General features: G+C 41.5%; 1 protein-coding gene across 1 annotated transcript in view; it reads right to left on the reverse strand.

Annotated features, from left to right (window-relative positions):
* LOC132818040 (cytosolic phospholipase A2 zeta-like) overlaps positions 1-27214 on the reverse strand; it is a gene marked incomplete at its 5' end in the record, with an annotated part of 104665 nt that overhangs the window by 64652 nt on the left and 12799 nt on the right. Inside the window, 4 exons of the mRNA XM_060828647.1 lie at positions 2093-2177; positions 10727-10787; positions 16821-16867; positions 26450-26490. Of these exons, the coding sequence (XP_060684630.1) occupies positions 2093-2177; positions 10727-10787; positions 16821-16867; positions 26450-26490 (234 nt within the window). The remainder of the gene's footprint in view (positions 1-2092; positions 2178-10726; positions 10788-16820; positions 16868-26449; positions 26491-27214) is intronic.

Raw genomic sequence — 27214 nt, forward strand, 5'->3', positions numbered from 1 at the left:
ATTTGGCTTAGATGTGACTTCAGATCCACAGCAATGTGGCTACCTTTCAAACATCCTCTAAAGTGGTCGAGCAAACCACTCAGCTGTATCTAACCAATACAAAACCTGTTAAGACAAATTAAACCGGATGATCACCCGGTAAGGAAAAGTCACCATCATCCTAGCAGACCAAAGGCAAGAGGAGAGATTGAGAAAGAGTGTCCTTCATGGTAATCTTAGCCAGCATGGGAATTCAACCCACACTGTTGGCATCATTCTGCATTGCAAACCAGCTAGTCAGCCAACTGAGCTAACTGACCCAGGACATCAGAAACAACAACAACATACATAACCCTGTCAATGCTCCTCACTAATGCCTGGGGTATGTCAAGCAAAGACCTGACATTGTAATTCTCTCAGAAAAGTTCCCAAACATCACTAACCCTGGCCCATTCCTGTCCCATCAATATGACAAACTGACCAGAAGTGGCAGAACGGTTGTATACCGTCAGGAGGGAATTGCCCTTGGAATCCTCAATCCTGAGTCGAGCACCCATGAAATCTCATAACATCAGGCTCAACTTAAGGAAACTTCCTGCTGATTACCATCTGCTAGCCTCCACATTTGGAAGAAGCAGAGAGTGGCAGGAGCTCCATGAACAGGATTTTCATCTCCATCACCAAGAGTAGCTTGGTAGTACCATTACTGACTGAGTCTTAAAGGACACTTATGGCAAGTGTGAGAGCACAAAAAGAAAGGGAAATATGTTTGACCTCATCCTCTACAATCTACATATCACGCAAACATCTGTCCATGACAGTATCAACAGAAACAATCATTGCAAGTCCTACAGAGATGAAGTACTGCCTTTACAATGGAGATACCGTCGTGTTGTGTGGCATCATCACCAGGCCAAATGGAGCTGGCCTAATAATTCAATACTGGCATCCATAGACACTATGGGCCATCAACAACACCCAAATTATCCTGAACCACAGTGTGTAACCTCATGGCCCATAACATCCCCCACTCTACCATTATCACCAAGCCCGGGTTCACTTCTAGTTTAACTGAGAGTGCAGGAGGATATGTCAGGAACAGTACCAGGAATACCCGAGAAATGAGGTGTCAACCTCGTGAAGCTACAACTTAGGGCTACTTGCATACCAAACAGCATAAGCAGCCTGTGACAGACAGAGTTAGCCAATTCTAAAGCCAACAGATCAAATCTATGCTCTGCAGTGCTGCCACTTCCACTTGCGAATGGTGGTGGACAATGAAACAATTCACTGGAGGAGGGGCTTGCAAATATCTTCATCCTCAAAAATGGTGGTGGGGGGGGGCCAGCAAATCAGGGTAAGAAATAAAGTTGAATCTTTAGCAAGCATTTTCAGCCAGAACTCATTCCACTTGATACAAAAAAAACTGAAGATGCTGTATTGCACAAAGGTTCAGGCTCTGACAACATTCTGCTAACATACTGGAGACCTATGCTCCAAAACATGCTATGCCACTGGGCCAGCTGTTCAACTACAGTTATAACATTGGTGTCTCTTTGGTAATGTAGATAATTTTCCAAGTAATTCAGTACACAAAAAGCCAATGTGTACTGTGGCCAATTATCATCTCACCAGTCCATTCTCAATCATAATGGGCGGCACGGTGGCACAGTGGTTAGCACTGCTGCCACTTCCGCAGCCTCTCAGCACCAGAGATCCGGGTTCAATTCCCGCCTCAGGCAACTGTCTGTGTGGAGTTTGCACATTCTCCCCGTGTCTGCGTGGGTTTCCTCCGGCTGCTCCGGTTTCCTCCCACAGTCCAAAAATGTGCTGGTTAGGTGAACTGGCCATGCTAAATTGTCCGTAGTGTTAGGTGAAGGGTAAAGGTAGAGGTTGCTCTTCAGAGGGTCAGTGGCGACTTGTTGGGCCAAAGGGCCTATTTCCACACTAAGCAATCTAATTTAATCTAATCTAATAAACTCAGTGAGGCTCTGCTTGAGTTCCACTATGGTCATTCAGCTCCTGAATGGTTTAAACCTTGGTCTAAACATGGACAAAAAAGTGAATTCCAGAGGAGAAGCAAGGGTAACCGCCCTTGACATCAAGGCATTACTTGCACCAGTGTGGCATTATGGAACGCTAACGAAACTCGAGTCAAAGGAATTGAGGAATGCTGTCCATTGGGAATTCCCTTCCCGCTGGAAAGGGAATGGAGAAGGAAATGGTTGCTGCTGCACTCAGCTTGGGTGGAGTAAATGACTCGACCTGTGAGTGAGGGCAGAGCAGCACCCTCTAATGTTAAAACTTTTAAGGGACATAACACATTGTGTCATGTACTACAGATGATAGAGACCAGCGAACTCCCCACCCTGGGTATTAGTCTTTGTGGGTTGCACCTCCATACCAAAGATGTTATTGGACAACTCAACAGCAGCTACACTTTTCTGCACAGAGGTAGCTAAACAGTAGGGATGTTGCAGGAGGGCCAGTGGTGTCAGTATAATCCAATGTCATTTACATACATTGTTTGCCTTGCTTGTATATGTTGTTAGACTTTCAGCACTTCATCCATACTACCTTGCCTGTGGCCATTAAGTGATACCAGATGCTGTAACAATGCCATTGGCTCTCCACAGACAGACTAATAACCAGAGGTATGATTAAAGCCCATAAATCTTTACAACACTTGAGAATCATTTACAATCATCTGTGCCACCAAAGTTCTCTCAGTAGGCCTTTTTACTCCTTTCCCTCCCACTAAACGGCGGCACGGTGGCACAGTGGTTAGCACTGCTGCCTCACAGCGCCTGAGACCCGGGTTCAAATCCCGACTCAGGCGACTGACTGTGTGGAGTTTGCACGTTCTCCCCGTGTCTGCGTGGGTTTCCTCCGGGTGCTCTGGTTTCCTCCCACAGTCCAAAGATGTGCGGGTCAGGTGAATTGGCCATGCTAAATTGCCCGTAGTGTTAGGTAAGGGGTAAATGTAGGGGTACGGGTGGGTTGCGCTTCGGCGGGTCGGTGTGGACTTGTTGGGCCGAAGGGCCTGTTTCCACACTGTAAGTCTAATCTAATCTAATCTAAACCTCGGTATACTTAGGGATGGAGACAGCCTGCTCAACAGTAAGTCTGCTAGTCCTGCAGCTTTATTCAGAGCTTATGCCCGAAACGTCGATTCTCCTTCTCCTTTGATGCTGCCTGACCTGCTGCGCTTTTCCAGCAACACATTTTTAAGCTCTGATCCCCAGCATCTGCAGTCCTCGCTTTCTCCCTGCAGCTTTATTCAGGTGACTTCAGGGACATTTGAGTGTGCACAGGCCAGACATATTGAGGGTTTCCTTGCTAGAGAAGGCATGATGACCTTCCCCGTTATGAATGACCGAGGGGTTAAAAGAACATTCAAGGTCTTTTCATTGATCTTTTAAAAATGAATCTAAACATTTCCACAATCCATTAACTTAAGTCCAAAAGATTGGAAAGACCATAGTTCACAGCAGTAGATGGTAGGCCATTCAGCCAACTGAGTACGCTCCATATTTCATGAGATCATAACTGATCTGATAACTCAACTCCATTTTCCTGCCTTTCCCCCATAAACCCGCAATTCCCTTACTGATTAAAAATCTGCCTATCTCAGCCTTGAATACATCTAACAACCCAGCTTCAACAGCCCTCCGAAGTAAAGAATTCCACAGCTTCACAACTCTTATAGAAGAGATTCCTTCTCATCTCTGTTTTAAATGTGCAACCCCTTGTTGAGATTATACCTTCTGCGTCTATATTCTCTCACAAGGGGAAAACCACCTTTCTGCATCTATCCTGATTGTTTCAATAAGGTCACTTCTCATTCTTCTAAACTCCAATTGAATACAGGTGCAACCTACTCAACCTCTCCTTATAAGACTGTTCCTCCATGCCAGTGTTCAATCTTTCTTTCCTTATCCTTCCTGAAACAAGAGGACCAAAATCATTCAGTGTTCTAGCTGTGGTTTGACTTGTGCATTATATGATTTTTAGCAAGATCTCCCTATTTTTGTGATCCATTCCTTTTTAAACAATGGCCAACATTCCACTTGTCTTCCCTGTTACCTGCTGAACTGGATGCTAGCTTTTTGTGATTTATGCACAAGTATGAAGCGTCTTTATTAAATTTAACAACAGTCCTGAAGAAGAGTTACACCCGGAACATTGACTTCTACACCTCCTGATGCTGCCTGGCATGCTGTGTTCTTTCAGCCTCCTGCTGATCTACTTTCTTAATTTAAAACAGCAACATTCAACAGGCCTCCTTATTCACTCGCAGTAATTGCTCCTCACGCACTGAGTGTGTTAAAATAATGGTTTAAAGGAAGTGGAATGATTACATAAACAGGTTTCTAACCTGCAACTCTTTGCTGGTTTGTATCAAGTCAATATTCAGTTTTGGATCCAAACTCTTGTCGACGTGGAAGAAAAATGTTTCATCCCACACAGGATTTGACAGAGGTTTGAGTGCGGTGTACTGTTCCTCTTCATAGGCTCCATCAACTCTCACAGACATATTATACTGTGCATTAAGACCTGCAAGAGCAAAACTGGACTTACTTTGCATCAATAACTTAAACAATAAACGATGTATGTATTGCATACTACAGAACGAGTCTGGTGCCAGATGATGGGGATCGTGGTCACTAACCGGAGAGTCAGCAAGTGCTTTCCAACGCTTATTTCTGCAAGGTCTGTTGGTATTCCATGCCAATTAGAGATTTGACAAATCACTGGTTGGTATATTTCAGGAATTATTACCACAGCATGAGAATCTTGCCCACCAAGAGTGTTGGCCTCTTTTGAAAGAGGCCAATACTGGGGAGGCAGGTCAACGTTGAGTAATGGTGGCAGAGATTCACAAGTGTGTGCGCGTGTATGAGGAGGAGCAGGGTCGTAGGGAGTAAACAAAGAGTAGGGAGTGACTCTCAGGAGAATCTCGCAATTCCTAATATCAAAAATGAATGTACGCAAGGAGTAATGTTGCATGTATCCACAATTTTAACTGCTCCACCACTGATAGCATACTTCAAATGCTATGGTTCTGAGCTCTGCAATTCCTTGCCTAAACTGCACAATTGCTTTATCATTCTTTAAGTATTCCTTAAAATATATGTCTTTAAGAAAGCTTTTGGTCACTTCCCTGGCATCTTTTGATGTGATTTGGTGTCAGATATTGACATGCCTCATCTATACTCCTAGTTGTTTAGTTATACAGCACAGAAACAGACCCTTCCATCCAACATGTCCATGCTGACCACATTCCCAAACTAAATTAGTCCCATCTGCTGGTGTTTGGCCCAAATCCCTCTAAACCCTTCCTATTCACATACCTTTCTCAACATCTTTTAGTTGTAACTGTACCTGCATCTACCATTTTCTCTGGCAATTCATTTCATATATGTTCCACCCTCTGTGAGAAGAAGTTGCCCCTCAAGTCCCTTTTAAATCTTTCTCCTCTCACTTTAAACTGGTGCCCTCTAGTTTTGGACTCCCCTATCCTGGGGAAAAGAACTTTACTATTTATTGTATCTATGCCCCTCAATATAAAACCCCTATAAGATCACCCTTCAACCTCCTATGCTCCAGAGAAAAAAGGTCCCATGCTATCCAGCCTCCCTTTTCAATTCAAATCCTCCAGTCCCAGTAACATGTCTGTCTGTCTGTCTATCTATCTCAGCCTTGAATATATTTAATGGTGCAGCCTGTGCATTTTCACAACCCTTAAGAGAAAAAAATTCTTCCTCCTCTTTGTTTTAAATGGACAACCCCCTTACTCTGAGATTATACCCTCTAGTCAGAGAGTTTCCAAGGGAATTAATCTCAGAGAATCAAGTTAGATACAGCAAAACACAATAACAGGCAATTCTTCTGCTGTACTCGCACTCTGAGTCATTAAATTCTGCTGAAAAAGCAAAGGGACAAAAGCAAACGTTACATTTCACCTACTTGACCAGCAGAGCAAAAGACATTCTCTGTAACTGTTATGGTGCTAACCTCTCTCAAATCAGACTCACTGCAACCAAACAACCATTATTCCAACATCCATGTAGGTTGCCAATAGATAAGAACATTCTGCTGTTCTCCCTTTCTCATTATCTGCAATCACATTTACTAAGTAACTTCAAACGAAGGAGGTCAGAGTTTTATCATTCATCAAATCAGGCAGCATCTTCCTAGACCTCTTCAAGAACTTAGGACAACTTATTCACAATTTGATAATAAAACAAAGAACTACAGATGCTAGAAATATGACTTATAAAAATCAGAAACTGCTCAGAAACACATGTTGCAGTTGTATAAGACTCTGGTGTGGCCTCATCTGGAGTATTGTGTGCAGTTTTGGTCGCCATACTATAGGAAGGATGTGGAAGCATTGGAACGAGTGCAGAGGAGGTTTACCAGGATGTTGCCTGGCATGGTAGGAAGATCGTATGAGGAAAGGCTGAGGCACTTGGGGCTGTTCTCATTGGAGAAAAGAAGGTTTAGGGGAGATTTGAAAGAGGTGTACAAGATGATTAGGGGTTTAGATAGGGTTGACAGTGAGAACCTTTTTCCGCTAATGGAGTCAGCTGTTACTAGGGGACACAGCTTTAAATTAACGTGTGGTAGGTACAGGACAGATGTTAGGGGTAGATTTTTTACTCAGCGGGTTGTGAGTTCATGGAATGCCCTGCCAGTAGCAGTGGTGGACTCTCCCTCTTTATGGTCATTTAAGCGTGCATTGAACAAGCATATGGAGGTTATTGGGCTAGTGTAGGTTAGGTAGGCTTCGGTCGGCGCAACATCGAGGGCCGAAGGGCCTGTACTGCGCTGTATTTTTCTATGTTCTATGTTCTACAGCCGGTCTGCCCACATCGGTGGAGAGAAAGCCGAATTAAGATTTTCAGTCCAGTGACACTTATTCAGAAATTATGTTAACTAGGAAAATATCCATGTACATATGTGTTGGAGGAGGAAGTGAACAATACATGGAGATGGAGCCCAGAGAGAGAATGACAGGCAGAGAATGGATGATTGATAGCATTCCAGGGAGGAAGGAAAGCTGATAATGGGGACCATATGTAGATGAAAGCGAGTTGGCTTGCTGAAAGCAGCTCATGTCATGAGAGCCTTGCCTGTGTGAATGGGTAAAGAACACAGAAGGTGACTCTAAAACCTTGATATTTATTCCTGAAGGTGGAAGAGTCCCTTAAATAACTGCAGAGAGGCCAGGTCCAGTCACCGGGTCACTATTTATTTGCTAGTGCATAGTACACAGGCCATGGCTGGCCAGCCAGCTCAGACTCAGTCCTTAACTGATGAAATTAAAAATCACACAACACCAGGTTATAATCCAACCTGTTGGACTATAACCTGGTGTTGTGTGATTTTTAACTTTGAACACCCCAGTCCAACAGTGGCATCTCCAAATCTTAACTGATGAGATTGTAATCTCCTGGTCAGCCACGGTTTCCCTGATTGGCCGAGGTTAACAACCCCAATCAAGAACCTCAGTCAGCGAGGTCCACCTGGCCCCGATCACTACAGTCCCCAAGCGAAAAATGGAATACTGTGCACAACGTGCTTATTTGTTAATGTGCAAATCTTTGGCCAGATACCCAAGTTACATTGTTAGGGACCAGGCCAGGCCATCTCAAAACATTTCAAGAAGGTAGCCCAGACTCTAACTTTTCTAGTTGTTTTAAGCAGGGGTAAACTGGATAGTTCAGGAATGATGCAGCTGGTCCAACTACAAAGGTAGGGGGTAAATGTAGGGGTATGGGTGGGTTTCGCTTTGGCAGGTCAGTGTGGACTTGTTGGGCCGAAGGGCCTGTTTCCACACTGTAAATAATCTAATCTAATCTAAAAACAGAATGTAGAATAATATATCTGAAAATATATATACTCTCAATCAACTCTATCGCAACTTAATGATGCTGTTCCAAACACCTACAGCATCCCCATGAACACCCCCTTAACAAAAAAGGTAAAATCAAATACAGGTTCTTACAGGATATATATGGGAGTGAGTGAGTGAGTGTGAGAGGGAGAGAGAGAGAGAGAGAGAGAGAGAAAGAGAGAAAGAGAAAGAAAGAAAAACTTAGAAGTCTTTTCAAGTAGATATTGGGAAAAAAAACTCATCTACTATATTCTTATGTGTGAGTTTTAAACATCTTCAATGTAGTAGTGGTTGTGACTAAGATCCTTCTCTGGTAAAATAGCTTCCATCACTGCACCCACCAAATGTTATAGAGTGTGGTTGAGAAATTTGGACATTGATGTAATGTTGAAGGATACCGAGGTCATGGAGGAGGTGCATTAAAAACTTAGTAGAATGATAGATGAATGGGAGACGAGAGAAGTTGTGATATAATTCAGTGTTTTTTCTAGATCAGACAAGAGTCATAGAGATGTACAGCACAGAAACAGACCCTTTGGTCCAACCCGTCCATGCCGATCAGATATCCCAACCCAATCTAGTCCCACCTGCCAGCACCCATCCCATATCCCCCAAACCCTCCTATTCATATACCCAAACACATGCCTTTTAAATGCTGTAATTGTACCAGCCTCCACCACTTCCTCTGGCAGCTCATTCCATACACGTACCATCCTCTGCATGAAAAGGTTGCTCCTTAGGTCTCTTTTATATCTTTCCTCTCTCACCCTAAACCTATGCCCTCTAGTTCTGGACACCCCCACCTCAGAGAAAAGACTTTGTCTATTTATCCTATCCATGCTGCTCATGATTTTGTAAACCTCTATAGGGTCACCCCTCAGCATCTGATGCTCCAGGGAAAACAGCCTCTCCTTATAGCTCAAACCCTGCAATTCTGGCAACATCCTTGTAAATTCTCAACCCTTTCAAGTTTCACAATATCCTTCCAATAGAAAGGAGACCAGAATTGCACGCAATATTCTTACAGTAGCCTAACTGTCCCGAACAGGCGCAACATGACCTCCTCAATACTCTGACCGATAAAGGAAAGCCTAATGCCTTCTTCACTATTCTGTCTACCTGCGACTCCACTTTCAAGGAGCTATGAACCTGCACTCTAAGGTCTCTGTTCAGCAACATTCCCTAGGACTTTACCATTAAGGTATATAAGTCCTGCTAAGATTTGCTTTTCCAAAATGCAGCACCTCGCTTTTATCTAAATTAAACTCCACCTGGCACTTCTCAGCTCATTGGCCCATCTGGTCAAGATCCCATTGCAATCTGAGGTAACCTTCTTCGCTGTCCACTACACCTCTAATTTTGGTATCAGCTGCAAACTTAGTAACTATACCTCTAATGCTCACGTCCAAACCATTTACATAAATGATGAAAAGTAGTGGACCCAGCACCGATCTTGTGGTACTCCACTGGTCACAGGCCTCCAGTCTGAAAAACAACCTTCTACCACCACCTTTGAGCCAGTTCTGTATCCAAATGGCTAGTTCACCCTGTGTTCCATGAGATCTAACCTTGCTAATCAGTCTCCCATGGGGAACCTTGTTAAATACCTTACTGAAGTCCATATAGATCACGTCCACCATTCTGCCCTCATCAATCCTCTTTGTTACTTCTTCAAAAAACTCAATCAAGTTTGTGAACATGATTTCCCACGCACAAAGCCATGCTGACTATCCCTAATCAGTCCTTGCCTTTCCAAATACATGTACATCCTGTCCCTCAGGATTCCCTCCAACAACTTGCCCACCACCGACGTTAGGCCCACTGGTCTATAGTTCCCTGGCTTGTCCTTACCACCCTTCTTAAACAGTACTAAGGCAAAAATGAATAGAGGTGCTCAAAGTTATGAAGGACTTTAAGAGATTAAATAAAAGCAAACTAATCTGATGAAATGGGAATAGGGTGGTGATCAGAAGCACAGATTTAAGGTATTTGTTGCGTTATTGCTTTAGCAGCTGTGTTTCTGTAGTATGCTAATGAGCTAAGAATCATATGACTAACTGCCATGTGCAGTTCAGCAAAAGCAATTTAGGAAACAGTGTACACCTAGTTATTTGTGAGTGCATGTTGTGGTCAAAGATGTTAAATAATTCTGTATCATATTCTGTATGAAACTGAGGGTGGCACGGTGGCTCAGTGGTTAGCACTGCTGCCTCACAGTGCCAGGGACTGTGCCAGGTTTGATTCCAACCTCAGGCAACTGTCTGTGTGGAGTTTGCACATTCGCCCCATGTTTGCATGAGTATCCTTCATGTTCTCCGATTTCTTCCCACAAACCAAAGATGTGCAGGTGAGGTGAATTGGCCATGCTAAATTGCCTCGAATGTTCAGGGATGTGTGGGTTAGGCACCATCAGGGATAAAGTCTAGAGTGTGGTGCTGGAAAAGCACAGCAGGTCAGGCAGCATCCGAGGAGCAGGAAAATCAATGTTTTGGGCAAAACCGGAGGATCGGTGTGAACTTGTTGGGCCGAACGGACTGTTTCCACACTGTAGGAATTCATTTCTATTCTAAACTGAATTTATGCTACATTATCTGGGCTATTTACCAAATAACACAAGACGTTCAATTACTAAGGGGTAGACAGGGTAAGTTATGACTTGGTATTTACCAACTGAAGGAGTGACAGAAACCACTCAATAATACATTTAATAAAAGGAATAGATATTTTATTTAATTAAGCAAAAAGAAAATAAATGCACGGTTTTGAGTAAAAATGCAGGGGAACGGAACTAACTGAAAAACTCTTTCAATGAGCTGGTGTTGCTACAAAGGAGTGAACAGCCACCTTTTCTTCTCTATGATTTCATAATACTGTTTTTCCAAAGTGACAAACAAGCAAAGTTGCCCTTTAAGTTATCTTCTGTGAAGGTACACAGTAATTCTACGCTACGTCATCCAGATACAAGATGTCAGCTTGCTTTCCAGTCCTGAAGCAGTGGAGTGGGTATTCCAATTGCCTACATGATTTCCAACATATCGAGTTTGTTGTTTTATTGACATCATTTGTGGCTTTGGGCAGTGACAATTTATCCTACTTTATGATTTGGAGATGCCGGTGTTGGACTGGGGTGTACAAAGTTAAAAATCACACAACACCAGGTTATAGTCCAACAGGTTTAATTGGAAGCACAATTAAGTCTGTGCTTCCAATTAAACCTGTTGAACCATAACCTGGTGTTGTGTGATTTTTAACTTTATTAGGCAGTAACATACAAGCCTATAAGGAAGAACACAAACCTATGACACTCTTACCATAGAGCACTTACCTGTGCCTACCTGGTGGAGATTGTTGACCTTCTTCACTTTGGTTTCCACACCTGTACAGGGTTGAGCCTAGTCAAGGGGAAAAACAGAAAGCAAATTAATTCAGAATAAAAATAAGCAGGAGATATCAAATGCACAGGCTCTGGATTACAGGTATTGGGTTACCAAATTTTGGGAAAGCAAACCTTAGCAGGACTTATACACTTAATGGTAAGGTCCTTGGGAGTTGAACAAAGGTTCATAGCTTCTTGAAGGGGGAGTCGCAGGTAGATAGGGTAGTGAAGAAAGCATTTGGTATGCTTTCCTTTATTGGTCAGAGTATTGAGTACAGGAATTGGGAGGTCATGTTGCGGCTGTACAGGACATTGGTTACACCACAGTTCTGGTCTCCTTGCTATTGTAAAGATGTTGTGAAACCTGAAAGGATTCAGAAAAGATTTAGAAGGATATTGCCAGGGTTGGAGGATTTGAGCTATAGGGAGAAGTTGAATAGGCTAGGGCTGTTTTCCCTGGAGCGTCGGAGGCTGAGGAGTGACCTTATAGACTTTTATAAAATCATGAGGGGCATGGATGTGGTAAATAGTCAAGGTCTTTTCCTTGGGGTAGAGGAGTACAGAACTCAAGGGCATAGGTTTAGGGTGAGAAGGGAAAGATAGAAAAGAGACCTAAGGGGCAACATTTTCACAGAGAGTGGTACATGTGTGGGATGGGCTGCCAGAGGAAGTGGTGGAGGACGGTACAATTGCAACATTTGGGTGGATATATGAATAGAAAGGGTTTGGAGGGATATGGGCCAGGTGCTGGCAGGTGGGACTAGATTGGGTTGGGATATCTGGTCGGCATGGACGAGTTGGATGGAAGGGTCTGTTTCTGTGCTGTACATCTCTATATATATGTAATTTCACTGCATGTTTGCCTTTTTGCTCATGATAATGTCAGGAATCACTGTAATTTTCATCAGTGACTGGTTATCTGAGTCACGCTTGGAAGCAAATAAAGGTGAACTAGTGTTGCATATATTCTGAAATATAAACTTTAGTGAACGACAATCACTTCTGTACCATGATCAGTAAGCTACACATGGTCAGTAAGGAACGATTGCATCTGGAGCAAAGCACAGCCTGAATGAGTGCATATTTGGGGATTTTGGAACAATGTGGAAATTCAGTGCAGAGGGAAAAGAGAAGCTTTTTGCTTTTCTACTTATAAGGTTTTATTTTAATACAGGATAAATTGAAGCCCAGAATCAGGGGCCCAGTATAAAAACAAAATGTCGTCACAAGAAAACTGCAAGTTCTTAGTTTGATAATGATTGCTAATTAATTTCAGATCAAAGATAAATATGGGAAACAATTTAAAGATTAAAAACTGAGAGACCAAGAGGAAATGTTCTAAAAAAACTTAAGAACTATGATTAGATTCCCTACAGTGAGGAAACAGGCCCTTCGGCCCAACAAGTCCACACCGACCCTCCAAAGAGAAACCCACCCAGTCCAATTTCCTTCTGACTAATGCACCTAACACTACGGGCAATTTAGAATTTAGCATGGCCACTTCACCTGACCTGCACATCTTTGGACTGTGGGAGGAAACCGGAGCAACCGGAGGAAACCCACGCAGACACGGGGAGAACGTGCAAACTCCGTACAGACAGTCACCCGAGGCTGGAATCAAACCTGGGACCCTGGTGCTGTGAGGCAGCAGTGCTAACCACTGAACCATGGTGCCACCCAAAATCTATGTAAATAAAATAGAGATGTTGGGCCAAGCGATATGTTGTACCAGCATGATGTAGGAGCTGGTGAACCCCATTGTGGTTCACAGTGACCACACCTGTGGCAAGCATTGCTTGAGGAATTCCACCTCAGAGTTGATGATCTAGAGTCTGTGCTGTGAACACTGCAACATAACAGGATGGTGAGGTGAGTTACCTGGATGCTGTGTTTCAGGAGGCAGTCACACTCCTTAGATTAACTACCTGACCACCAGCAAATTGACACAAGGTCAACAAGATTAAAGAAGTAAACATGTCGTTCAAAGATTGGAGTGGAAGAAATGTGTTTGAATTCATGAGACAGTTTTGAGGAAGGAGGGAGCTGTTCCGAAAGGGTCCACCTGAATCATGCTGGGACCACAGTCCTGGAGAATCAAAAAAATGGGGGTGTAGCCAGGGCGTTAAACTAAATAGTGGGGTGGTGGATTCAGTTCCATGGGAAATTATAAAATGAAAGGTAAAGGAGAAGGTAGGAATATAGGTTAGTGACGGGGCTGATTGATATCAGAAAATAAAAGGAAGGGTCAGAATATCTGAATGCCATGTTACAGATTTATACAGTCACACAGCACAGAAACAGACCCTTTGGTCCCCTCATCCATGCCGACTGGTTTCCCAAACTAAACCAGTTCCATTTGCCTGCATTTGACCTATAGTCCTCTAAACCCTTTCTATTCATGTATTTGTCCAAATGTCTTTTAAGTGTTGCAATTGTAACCGCCTCTACCACTTCCTCTGGCAGTTCGTTTCATATACACACCGACCTTCTGTGTGAAAATATTGCACCTTATGTCCCTTTTAAATCTTTCCCCTCTCACCTAGTTTTGGACTCCTCTACTCTAGGCAAAAGACCTTGGCTATTCACCTTATGTATGCCTCTCATGATTTTATAAACCTCAATTTTCAATGCTTCAGGGAAAAAATGTCCCAGCTTATCCAGCCTCTCCCTATAACTGAAATCCTCCAGTCCCAAAGAACAACAGAAGTGTAGGAAAATTTAATAATTGAACAAACTTAAAAAGTTTTGTATCTTAATTCAAAAAGCATTCAAAGATAGACGAAATGATGACACAAATCAAAGTAAATGAATATGATCTCATAACCAATATGGAAGCATGGTTACAAGGAGATCAACACTGGGAGCTCAACATTGAGGGATATTTGAGATTTTGGGCAGACAGGAAGAATGGAAAAGTTGGTAGGGTAGCGCTATAAATAAGAGATGAAACAAGGACAGCTATGAGAAATGATCGAGATTCAGATGATGTTAGTGTCCATTTGGGTAGAGATAGAAAGCAGTAAAGGCAAGAAAATATTGGTTGGAATAGTAAACAGACTCCCAACAGTAACCACACTGTCAGAAAGGCTACAATGCAACAAATAATAGGAGCGTGTCAAAAAAAAAACCAGCAATAATTATGGATGGCTTTAATCTTCATGTTCACTGGGTTAATCAAATTTGAAAGAGTGGCTACAACAACAAATTCACAGTGCATAAGGGATAGTTTTCGAGAGCAATATGTAATGGAAAAACCAGGGAGCAGGTTATCTTGGATGTAGTAATGGGTAATGAAGGAACTTTAAAAATTAACCATGATGTAGAGGTGCTAGTATTGGATTGGGGTTGACAAAGTCAAAAATCACACAACATTGAGTTATAGTCCAATAGGTTTATTTCAAACCACAAGCTTTTGGCAGTTGCCTGAAGAAGGAGCAGGAGTTGGAAAGGTTGTGGTTTCAAATAAACCTGTTGGACTATAATGCTGTGTCTTGTGATTTTTGACTTAATAAATAACCTCAAAGTAAAATACCCCTTAGGAAGTAGTGATAATACAATATAAATTAATATTCAGTACAAGAGTGAGAAACTTGGGTTGGAAACAACTGTACATAAATAAAGTTCAAGGCCAAAGTGAAATGGGCAGATTGGTTAAGAGGAATGAGGGAGACATTTAAAGGAGGTGATTCATGACTCTCAGCAATATTGTTTCCCAGTGAGGAGGAAAGATTCTGACAGACAGATCAGCCAGTCATGGCTAACTAAGGAAGTTAAGGAGAGTATTAAATTGAAAGCAAAAGCATGTAAAGGAGACAGAAATTAGCGATAGCTCTGAAGTCTGAGATAAACTCATAATCCAGCAAAGGAGGACTAAAAAGATAATAAAGACAGGAAATATACAATGAGAGCAAACTAACACGGAATATATAAACTGACAATAAAAGCTTCTTTAAGAATAAAAAAAAGGGAAGAGAAGGATTGGAGTGAACACAGGCCCCTTAGAAAATGAATCTGGGGAGACAGTTATGAGGATTAAGGAAATAGCAGAGGAGTTTAGCAGATATTTGACATCAGTCCTTAAGTGGATGGGGGCATGGTGGCTCAGTGGTTAGCACTGCTGCCTTATAGTGCCAGGGACCCAGGTTCGATTCCAGCTTCAGGTGACTGTGTGAAATATGCATGTTCTCCTGTGTCTGCGTGGCTTTCCTCCAGATTCTCTGGTTTCCTTCCACAATCTAAAGATGTGCAGGTTAGGTGAATTGGCCATGCTAAGTTGCTCATAGTGTTCAGGGATGTGTAGGCTGGGTGGACTAGTTATAGAAAATTTGGAGTAATTGGGTAGAGGAATGGGTCTGGGTGGGATACTCTTTTCAGAGGGTCAGTGTGGATTTGTTGGGCCAAATGGCCACTTTCCACAATGTAGGGATTCTATTCTATTCTCTGGTACTTCAAACACCCCATTAATACTGAAGAAAACGGGCGAAGAAGTACATACCATCAATATCCCTAAAGAAGTAGTATTAGACGAACTAGTGGGGCTACAAGGCAGATATGATGGTTTGCATATTGAGATCCTAAAAGAGGTAGCTACAGAGATAGTGGATGCATTGGTTGTAAATTTCCAAAAGTCATTAGATTCTGACAAAGTACCAGAGGGTTGGAAGACTGCTAACAATAACACCCCTATACAAGAGGAGGAAAACTGTGAATAACTATAGCTTAACATCTATTGTTGGAAAAGTATTAAATTCAATTAAAGGTATAAAATAGCAGAACATTTGGAAATCAGTAATCTAATCAAGCATAATCAGCATGGTTTCGTGAAAGTGAAAGGGAACCAGATGTGTTGCATTTGGATCTCCAGATGGCATTTAACCTTTGTGAGGTACCTTGTTAAGATATAAAACAAGAGTTCTCTGTGCTAGAGGTAGCGCTATTAGTAAAGATATAAAATTGGTTAACGAGAAGGAAGCAGTGAGTGGGAATAAGGGTTCTTTTTCAAGTTGGCATCAGTGCTAGCACAACTGTTTACAATAGATATTAAAGGCGTGGAATAAGAAGCTGAACGTGCTATAGCTAAATTCGCAGACAATATAAAACTAAGTAGAAAGACAGGTTGCAAGGGGGATACAAACAGTGTACAGTGGGATACTCATAGCTCAAACAAGTAGGTGAAATGTTGGTTAAAAGAGTATAATGTGGGAAAATGTGAAGTTGCTCATTTTGGAAGGGGCAACAGAAGAATACAGCATTAGTTAAAAAGAACAAAGGTACCAGGTTTCAGCCCGTTCCAATTTCTCATGAACTGCTTTTAGTACAAGTGAGCTCAAGAAAGGGGAAACAATCACAATGGATTCCTGAAGTATACAGTTACTGTGATTTGGTGTGTGATGCAAATACATCTGAAGAAAATGGAGGTAAAAGGAAGTAAATGAGTGAACCTCAGACATATAGTACAGTTTCTAACTCCTATTCTTTCATAAGGAAAAACGCCATTTGTAATCAGTGAACAGGTATGTGCTGACTTTAACTAAATCAAGTAACTTAAAATAAATTCATAACTCACCACAAGCACGCCATTAGTGAAGATTTCGACAGGAGGATCTTTGCTATAAAAGGGTAAAAGGAACACATTGATATTATAAATGAAGGATCATATAGTGAAAGACCCAAGACTGAATTATCTTACAGCAATATTCACTCAAAACTACCAAAGATTCCATACTATATCAGGATGGAACATTGCTGAGTGAATTCAATACTAGGAAGATATAAAATGAAATAATGAAAATAGGTGGTGAAATAAAACATTGAGCTTTTAATGTGTTCCTCTCTCTAGCTAGTTTTGGGGTCCTTGTAACAGGCCTACTTGTCTGTGTTCTGCACAGTGTGAAATGTAAATATAGGAATAGACCATGAAGCTGCTTGAGTCAGTCTGCGACTGTAGGACATTGTCTATGACCTACTATCGTGCATCTGCCTTTATTTCATGCCCCTTATTGCCTATGGTTCACAAAACTCTACCTCAGATTTAAAACTAACAACTGATATAGCATCTTTAGCTGTTTATTAAAGTTAATTTGATACTTTTACCGTCTTTTGCATGTTAAACGTTCACTTCCCAAAGGCCTGGCTCTAACATTTATGCAAAGGCTCCTTGTCCTAATTTTCTCATCCAGTGTTACTAGATTAGATTAGATTACTTACAGTGTGGAAACAGGCCCTTCGGCCCAACAAGTCCACACCGACCCGCCGAAGCGCAACTCACCCCTGCCCCTACATATACCCCTTACCTAACACTACGGGCAATTTAGCATGGCCAATTCACCTGACCCGCACATCTTTGGACTGTGGGAGGAAACCGGAGCACCCGGAGGAAACCCACGCAGACACGGGGAGAACGTGCAAACTCCACACAGTCAGTTGCCTGAGGCGGGAATTGAACCCAGGTCCCTGGCGCTGTTAGGCAGCAGTGCTAACCACTGCTGGTTTCTCTCTATTTACCCATCCATTCCCTTTAATAACATGATTCGCTGATTAACTTGCCCTTTAATCTTCTAAATCTGAAGGAACAGATCCCTCATTTGTGCAACTGCTCTTTTGTGGATTTTGGACTCTACTGAACTCTGCAATATATAAAAATACAGAAAATGAGAGGTTAGCAATTACAAACCAAGTCTGCAGAGCATTCCTTTGTTTGTGCTTGATCAGAAACATGGCAAGAAAGCTACAATGTTAAGACACCAGTTGAAACTCATAGCTGATAGATGCTTGCTGGACCTCAGTGGAATGTAGAGTTGGTGAGTATACTAGAAATCAATACTTATTGGATTGTTGATCACTGGTCCATTCAGGGGGCAAACAATAAAGGCAGATACCAAGATGAAGATATAACATTGAAATAGAGGCAAGTGATAGCAAGAATCTAGGAACAACCCTCATTGAAGGAATCATAGGTCAGGGACCCCAGCGAGAAACAGCACTGAGGCTGAGACTATTTACCTTACATCCTACAGGTCAGTATTCTTTACAGCTTGTAAGTTCTATGTATTTTGTTACTTACTCATTAATATTGTAATAAAATACTTTTAATCCTTGGTTAACTGGTTTGATTTCATTTATCTGTCATGTGTATTTTATGACATAATACAGTAAAAAGCATTGCATAGTGTCATCACTCTCTGCCACCATCTTAAAACACAGAAAAATAAACTAGACCAGAGAAAATAAAGGCAGAAAAATAAAGAAAAAAAGAGGCGTTCAACCATTAAGTGCTCTGTCACGGGCTATGGGCCTGATCGCCAGGCATGAGTCCCCTTCCACACGCTGCTAGAACAGAAGTAACCACTCTTGGCACCATATCGCCTTCACCAACGTCCTTGCCACTGAGTGCCTGATGGACTTTGCCAACGCAGACACCACTGATGCTGCCCGGTGCCGCACCAGCCCAAACTCATCCCATGTACTGGCAACCCCTTCAGGGTACTGTGTGACCAGCACCCCAATATCAAGGAGGTGCTGCAAGGATGTACCAACCTGAGCATCCTATGGCCTCCTTATAGAATGATGAAAGGGATGCCAGAGTAGAAGGATTGTGGTGAAAAACGCCATTGACTAGTGGGTTGCCTAAGTGACTTAGAGGGAAGTCACATGTCAGGTCTCACCAGAATGGGTTCAGGAGGGAGAATAGGATCTGTTTGGCCACCCAGAGGTAGCAGAAGAGATAGGAGGCCACCTCACAAAATTTTCATGGGATAGCAGGAGCTCCTGAACAACTCTAAACTGAGCGAGGGGGAGTGATCCCTCTTGGTATACCCAGAATAAAATAATACTCAGTTACATATATAGTGTCTATATAGTTGTGGACTTAACCCCATCAATGCAACATATCTTAGAAATAGGTATAATGAGCCGAAATAGATTGTACTTTGATCCAGTGAAGTATCGAGTGTGGAAAATACTTTCAAATTTAGGAGTAGCACTGGGTATGGTCCCAGAAGAGGAATATAGAAACAGGATGTGTGCTACGGCAGAATTATGGCACCTGGATGACCAGCACAATGACTACTGAGCAACAACATGCTGCTGACTGTGGCTAAATGGAGGAGAAATCTTGCTTGAAAGACAGATTCCCAGAAACGGTATGCGTTTCCCAAGCTGGCAGAGGAAGAATTGTTGACAGTCTGCTACAGGAAGGCATTCCAAGGTGTGTTGTGTTCACCATTAACTCTCCAATTTGGCCAGTCTGCAAACCAGATGGATCATGGTGCTTAATGATCCACTGTCCATAATTCAACAATGTCACACTTCTGACTACCTCAACTACAACCACTAGCCACAGAACAATGATGAAACAGAGTGTCAGTTGAAATGGTTTACCACTCTTGACATGGGCAATGGATTCTGGTAAATATCACTGCAATGGCAATGTCAGTACAAGTTTGCATTCACTCTCTAGAGGCAGCAATACACTTGGACAAGTCTTCCCCAAAGTCTCCATCGATTTTTCACCAGCGATCGGCACAATGACTGCGTTCCTTACCTCAGTGTGAATGCAGAGTAGTATGTGGATGATTTTTTGCTACAGACGGAAATTCAATGAACATTTGAGGGTGGCACGGTGGCTCAGTGCTTAGCACTGCTATCTCACCGTGCCAGGGACCCAGGTTCAATTCCAGCCTCGGGTGACTGTCTGTGTGGAATTTGCATATTCTCCCTGTATCTGCGTGGTTTCCTCGGGTGCTCTGGTTTCCTAAGATGTGGAGGACAGGTCATTTGGCCCAACAAGTCCACATTGACCCTCCGAAGAGTAACCCACTCAGACCCAATTCCCTCTGACTAATGCACCTAACACGATGTGCAATTTAGCATAGCCAACCCACTTGACCTGCGTATCTTTGGATTGGGGTAGGAAACTGGAACACTCAAAGGACACTCACGCAGGCAAGGGAAGAACGTGCAAACTCAATTCAGGCAGTCGCCCAAGGCTGGAATTGAACCCAAGTCCCTGTCACTGTGAGGCTGCAATGCTAACCACTGAGCCACTGTGCTGCCCTGAAGACTAAACCTATTACTTATTCTTCTGCAATCTTTGACGACCACAGAGAACCACGTGAACGCCAGGTGATGACATCAAAAGCACTTATAGGACCTTTTGGATCAAACAACCAGGGACAAAATTTAAAAAAAAAGGTGTTGGAAAGTTTTGTTCACAATCCCCGACAGTGGAGGACATCAGTCTAATGGGATGAAGAATTCATATAGAGAACTAACAAGGACATACAGTGGAAGATACTGTTTTAAAATTACCCTCCAGCACAAGTGCACAGGCAGCAGAACTGCCAACAGCTGCATTCCCATTCTGACCGATATCTACCACCATTAAACATACATTCTGATAGTATATGTCAGACAGAATTTTTACCCCTTGGGAAAGCAAAAGGTTTTACCTCACCAGATGGAAATCCTCTTCCATCTGCACCACTGGCAAACAGAGTAATTGAAGCAGAAAGGGAAAATGTGAAAAATACGGCATAAGAAATATCAAGGCCCACTGCGAAAAGAAAGGGAAACAGAAGATTGGATGAATTAGCAAAGGAAGGAGCGAGGACTGCAACTACGTACAATCTACTCATCCACTTTTATACAAGGGAAGACACCTAGGGGAAAAGACAGGCTAAATAGATACTGCAGCCATCTCACAAATTAAGGTTGAGGACTTAGTGGAAGCTCAGTCAGTGGACCCAATGCTGACAGAGACTGTGAAAGGAGAATGCCCAACTCAGGTACCAGATGGAAATCTAAGGTAGAGACTGACAAAAGACTGATAATGAAGGAGGGTAAGTGAATGGTTCCAAAACATGATAGAAATCAAATAATCGATCAGTGCCATGATGTGCAAGGACATCAGGGAGTGAAGGCTATAGTAAACAGAACAAAGGACGTGAAACATGATGTGGAAAACTATTTGATATGTGCTCAAAACAGTGCAGATCAGTGTGCTAAAAAAAGAGAATGGAGGCATACTAGATTAATGAATGGACGCTGGATAAACTGATGGAGGGGCAAAACAAGCATAATTAAATATGGAACAATAAGTCAAGTTTGATCTTTTTGTCCTGAAAATATGCTGGGCCAAATAGTTACAGTGGACAAAACCTCAGTAAACAAAATGATGGTAGTTACTGTTACAAAGTTGTTAGAATACTCATGAATTGAAACACTGTGCGTGATCCCTTTGAGAGACTGTGCCTGGAAGTTTGCAAGCCCCAAAGTACAGAGAGCCCCAAAGCTGAAACATGTGTATCAAAAGGCCTTACAGCTGGCAGGCAAAACAGCGGTCTTGTTTTAATGTTTTGGCAACAAGCTGGGCTCAGCCAAATAATTTAAACCAAGCATTCAGCAATCAAAGTCAATTGAATTTAAAACTCATGGTGGTGAAACCAATCACATTGTAAGAATTTGATGTGTCATAGGGGATATAAAGATGGGGGCAGTTGCACAGAGAGGGGAGAGCTAATTGCCATCTGAAGAGAGACAAACACGCAATCTGAGAAATAAATACTGGGCTCTCACAAGAAATCTTTGTGCGCTCTAAAGAAAAAGCACCATCTACCTATAAAACATACCACGTCAGTTCTAGCTAAAGGTCCTAACAGAAGAACTCACAGATAAAACATCCTGACAGCAGGATCAACAGAAGAAAGGCATTTGTGACTTGAGATCAGCAGGAGAAAGGCTGGAGAGAGGAACATTCTAGAAGACACATTCTGTGTGAACTTTCAGAGACTAAGTTTTGATTCATTATTTTCCCATTACTTTATATAAGTTGTACACTTGTTATTGGAACAGTATACTATTAGAATATTGTTTTATTCAGGAATAGGTGGTTAGAGGGAGATTGTTTGATTTGTTAATAATTCTGTTAATTTGTTCACTGTTGGAGTTAGGTAAATAAATTGTTACTTGTTAATTAGAGTGGGTGAAAGGATCCCATTTGATTTAATCATTCCTTTATAACAGATCAGGAAGAGGTAAGTTAGACTACTTTTCACACTTCTTTTATCAGATTACGAGGTGAGGGGAGCTTCTCTGGGTGTTTCAGTTTTAACTATCAGAGGGGTGTCGACCTTCCCTTTGTAATAATACTAGGAAACTGGGTTGGTATTCACATGTCAATCAATTGAAAATGTTTGAAAAACAAAATTAGAGTAATTCCAACATGTTATTTTGGATGGGTCAAGACAGAAGGGACGAGAAGCACAGAAACTTTTAGCGGGGAAGGGGGGCTCTCTAAATTTAAGGAAAAGTCTTGCGCAAGTCAAACAGGAGATTCAGAAAATGAACCTGGAAGTTGACCTTCATGGAATAGTGATGAAATATGTTGAATTATGAGGATACACGTGTTAGACCGAAAAAGAAAATGTTGACTCAGAAAAGATCTAAATCAGGGAACGTTAAGATACGTTTGAGTCACATCAAAGGGGAAGAATCAGATCCATTAAAGAACTGTAGGTAAGAGCAGCTGCTATCTTGATACTTACAGATGAATAAACATGGGATGATGATGATTGTTATGGTTGAGAACCCTAGTAAGCTTCTACCTGTTTGTGGCAGAAAAGGTGAAAATTACCTGACATGAAAGTGGTGATGGTATCTTATGATTTACATAAAAGATTATAATCAAATGTGGAAGGCAAATGTAAAGCAACATATTTTCCGTTAAAGGTGTGGGAATTAGCATATGATAGGCAACAAAAAAAAATCAACCACAAAACTGCGCTCCTCCTCCCAACTTATAAGCAGAAACTGAAGTGTGAGGAGCCAATACAGAAAGTAGTATAGTGTTAGTCTGAGGAAACAGAAAGGTGTCAATAGGACTGCTTAGTCAGTGGACTGGTCCATATTCAAGAACTCAGTGGCCAACCTAAATGAGTATGCCGTTACTGTTACAGACTTCATTAGTGTGTAGATGATTGTGTGCTCAAGAAGTTAATTCAAACATTCCCCAACTGGAAACCAGGTATGAACAGGGAGATCCACTCCCTACTGAAGAAGAGTGGAGAGCATGCCCCTGTTAGCAACTATGGTGCTGAGGTGAAATGGTTGAGAGCATCAACTTCCTGGGAGTGACGAACACCAATAGTCTGTGCTGGTCCACTCACAAGCAGTCAGGAAAACACAATGACGCCTTTATTTCCTCAGAAGGCTAAGAAAATTTGGCATGTGCATAATGACACTTACAAACATTTACAGATGCACCACAGGAAACATCCCAGCATGGTATGGCAACTGCTCTTTCCAAGACTGAAGAAACTACAGAGAGCTTTAAACACAGCCCGGTCCATCATGCAAACCAGCCTCATCCACTGACTTTATCTATGTTCCTCACTGCATTGGGAAAGCAGCCAACATAATCAAAGACACCTTCCACTCCAGTTATACTCCCATACCTTCTTCCATTGGGCAGAAGATATAATAGTTTGAATACACATACAAACAGATTCAAGAACAGCTTCTTCCCGATCAAACTTTTGAATGGATCTCATAAATGTTCATCTCTCTCTGCAGCTGTAACTGTATCCTGCACTCTGTTATGTTATCCTGATGCATTTGTGTAGTACATTATGCCTGTAAAGCACTCAAGATAACACTTCTTGCTGTACCTCAGTACACATGACAGTAATAAATCAAATCACATCAATAACTTAACAATGGGAACCTCTCTCCCAGGGGAACCTCTCTCCCAGGATGAGAAGAAAACTATAGCTGTAGTACGCCATCATCTTATCTCTGCCACTGAGGAAGGCCCTGTGTGGCTTTAATTGTCATATGAGTATACATCCATAGATAAAGATCAATTTGGGTATTGTAATAATTAGCGCTGAAAATGTGTTGCATCCAAGGAACAGGAAATTCGACATTTCAGTCTGTCCCACTTCTGTAGCCACAGTAGTGATGAGGTTTATTCAGTTAAGCCTCTGATCAACAATAACCCCTTAGGAAGTTTGTGAAACTCCACAATGCTGGAGCCGTTCATAGTCAGAGAGATAGATGAGCATTATCTTTTGGTACTTGCACACCGAAGTTTCTCTAAACATCTTCATTTAAAAATTTCCCATCCGTTAAAAAATTATTCTGCTTTTCTATTCTTACTAACAAATCTCAACTCTCCACATTATATTCCATATGCCATATTGTTATCCATTCACTGCAATCTCCAAGTCCTTCTCATGGCTTGTGTCCCCAGTTAGCATTATACCATTAACAAATTTGAATCAATTACACTCAACTCTGTCTAAGTAATTTAATTATATTGTAAATAGCTAAGGGCTCAGCACCAACTCTTACGATACTTCATTAATTACAGTCTGCCAAATGAAAATGCCCATTTATTCCTACTCTCTGCTTCTTGTTCATTAACTCATCCTTACACCATATTTGTACATCACTCAAATCCATCAGCCCTGACTTATACACTAAACCATTGTGTGGTAACTTATTTAAATGTCCTTTGGCAGTCAAAGCATATTACATATTTTCCTCAAGAGAAGGCTGTAAAGAGATTTATTAGAGGTATTCAAAATCGTGAGGCGCCTTAATATAGTAGATAGGAAGAAACTTCTCACTTGTGAAAGGATCAAAAGTGAGATGGCTCATATTGAAAGTAATTGGCAATAGTAAAGGTGAGATGAAGAAAACACTTCATTCAGTGAGCGATTAATGTGTAGATTGCCTGAGGCTGCAACAGAGGAAAGTTCAACTCAAGTTTTAAAAAGAAATTAACTGAAAAAGAAGAATGTGCAAGGTTATGGAAAAATGCAGCAGAATACCAGTGATTGAACTGCTCATTTGGAAAGCCAATGCAGACATAATGGGCTAAATAGCGTTCTCCTATGCTGTAATAATTCTATGACATCTACTGGCTCAAATCTACCCAATGACGTCCATGCACACATTTCTCAAAATTGAAATTACTTTCACAAAACAATAAGACTCTTTCTGATCACAATATGATTGTCTAAGTGTATTGTTAAGTCTTTCTTAGTAATAATTTCTGGCCTCCTGATAACACAAATCACGTTAACTACCTTCAGTTCACTATTTTCTATCTCCCCTCTTTCCTGAAGCACTGTTACATTAGGGAATACTGAAAGATCTTAACCAGTAACTCTGCAACTACCCCATTTAGAACCCTAGGTTGTACAACACCATATCTTGGATATTTGGGAACTTAGTCTCTTAAGTTTCCTCTAATACTTTTTTTCTATTAGTTATCTTCTGTTTACTATAAAGGAACAGCCCCTTTGGCCATTTGCTATTTCTGGTATATAATTTATGTCCTCATATAATGAAGGTACATGCAAAATATTTGTCCAGCATCTTTACTACTACATCATTTTCCATGAAAAACTTTTCTTTGCCTGTTTTTAAGGGACCAACATGTACTCTCATTATGTCTCTTTTCATAAATTCATAAAGGCTTTTACAAGCTGATTTTGTATTCCTAGCTGGTTTACTCTCAGACTCTATTTCTTCTGTTTTTTTATTTTTGGTCACGTTTTGTAAATTTCTAAAACTCTTCCAAATCTCGGAACAACGATTATGCTTTTTATCATTAGAGTAATGAATGACTTTGACTTGGTGGAGTTTAGTTTCAGGGCTTTCTCCTGACTCTTGTTTACCTCATTACAGCAGGTTCCTAGGTGCTGTATGCAGTGCTTTGCTGCTTACTTGTACAGCTGATGTCAGCTCCTGCACTCATATCAAGATCAAGTCTGTGACAAGTTGGTGGTCCAGTGGCTTTGGTGAAATCTGATCTGAGCATCAGTAAGCAGGCTATGGATGGATATGCATCGCTTAATGTTACTTCCACCACTATGCTAATAAGAGGTTTGATAAGGTGATAATAGGTCTGATACGATTTGTCCTCTTTTATGAAAATGATACCTGTGCAATTTCTCAAATATATAGATATAGAAGATGGCAAAAGTTGAACTAGTGCATAAACCAGTCAGTCTATAGCTTACTCTGTTCAAAATAATCAGCCGCTTGTTAAAAATCACATGGCTGAATGTTGGTACCCACAGCAAAAGGCTTTGAAAAGAAATGGTTACAAAAATGACAATATTATTGAAAGACATTTTTCCTATCCTCAAAATCCTGATACACCCCGTAATTTCAACACTCACGATTTTGCCAAGTGAAACTCCACTTCCAGTTGTTCGTCATCCTAAAGGGAACAGATTAAATGTAATGAGATTCCATTGCTCATTTATTGCTTTCAGTTTTTAATGGTGCATTGAGCTGAGGTGCAGGGAAATCTAGTAATCGGATTGTCTTTGACTTCATATTACTTTTACAAGACATTTCTTGAATACCAGCACTAGGACTGGCCTCAGTAATCGTGAGCGAGAAAAATGTAAATGAGGAATGCAGGAAACAGGAGTAACTACAGTATTTAGTTACTCACAGCTGCGCATTCACCTATGCTCCAACTTTTATATTCCAGGAAATACAACCCTAGCTTACGAAACTCATCTTTGCAATTTTATCATTGGAATTCAGATATCATTTCTCGTAAATCCACAATACTGCCCATCCAAGGCTAACAGGAAGAATTTTAAAAGCTCACCAGAGCTGGAAACATGGTGTGTGGGGTGACATTAACTAGATGAAAGGTGAAATTCCTTCTCATGGTTTGAGAAACAATGATCAAATCAACAGTGTGTTTGCTGTGTGTTGAGCATTAATAAATACTCATTAACATAAAATCATTTTGATAAAGATCAAGTCATGGTACGAAGATCCTGTGGCACCTAACTCATGATCATTCAAAAGTTGTGTGAGGATTGCCCACTTTTGACTCCTTCTATCCCTAGCTACATTACAACCTTGATAGTTGAACAGGGAAACATACAGAGTTATATTGAAGGTTAAGTAAATGGACAAAACGC

Source organism: Hemiscyllium ocellatum, chromosome 8, assembly GCF_020745735.1.
Source record: "Hemiscyllium ocellatum isolate sHemOce1 chromosome 8, sHemOce1.pat.X.cur, whole genome shotgun sequence".
Lineage (NCBI taxonomy): Eukaryota > Metazoa > Chordata > Chondrichthyes > Orectolobiformes > Hemiscylliidae > Hemiscyllium > Hemiscyllium ocellatum.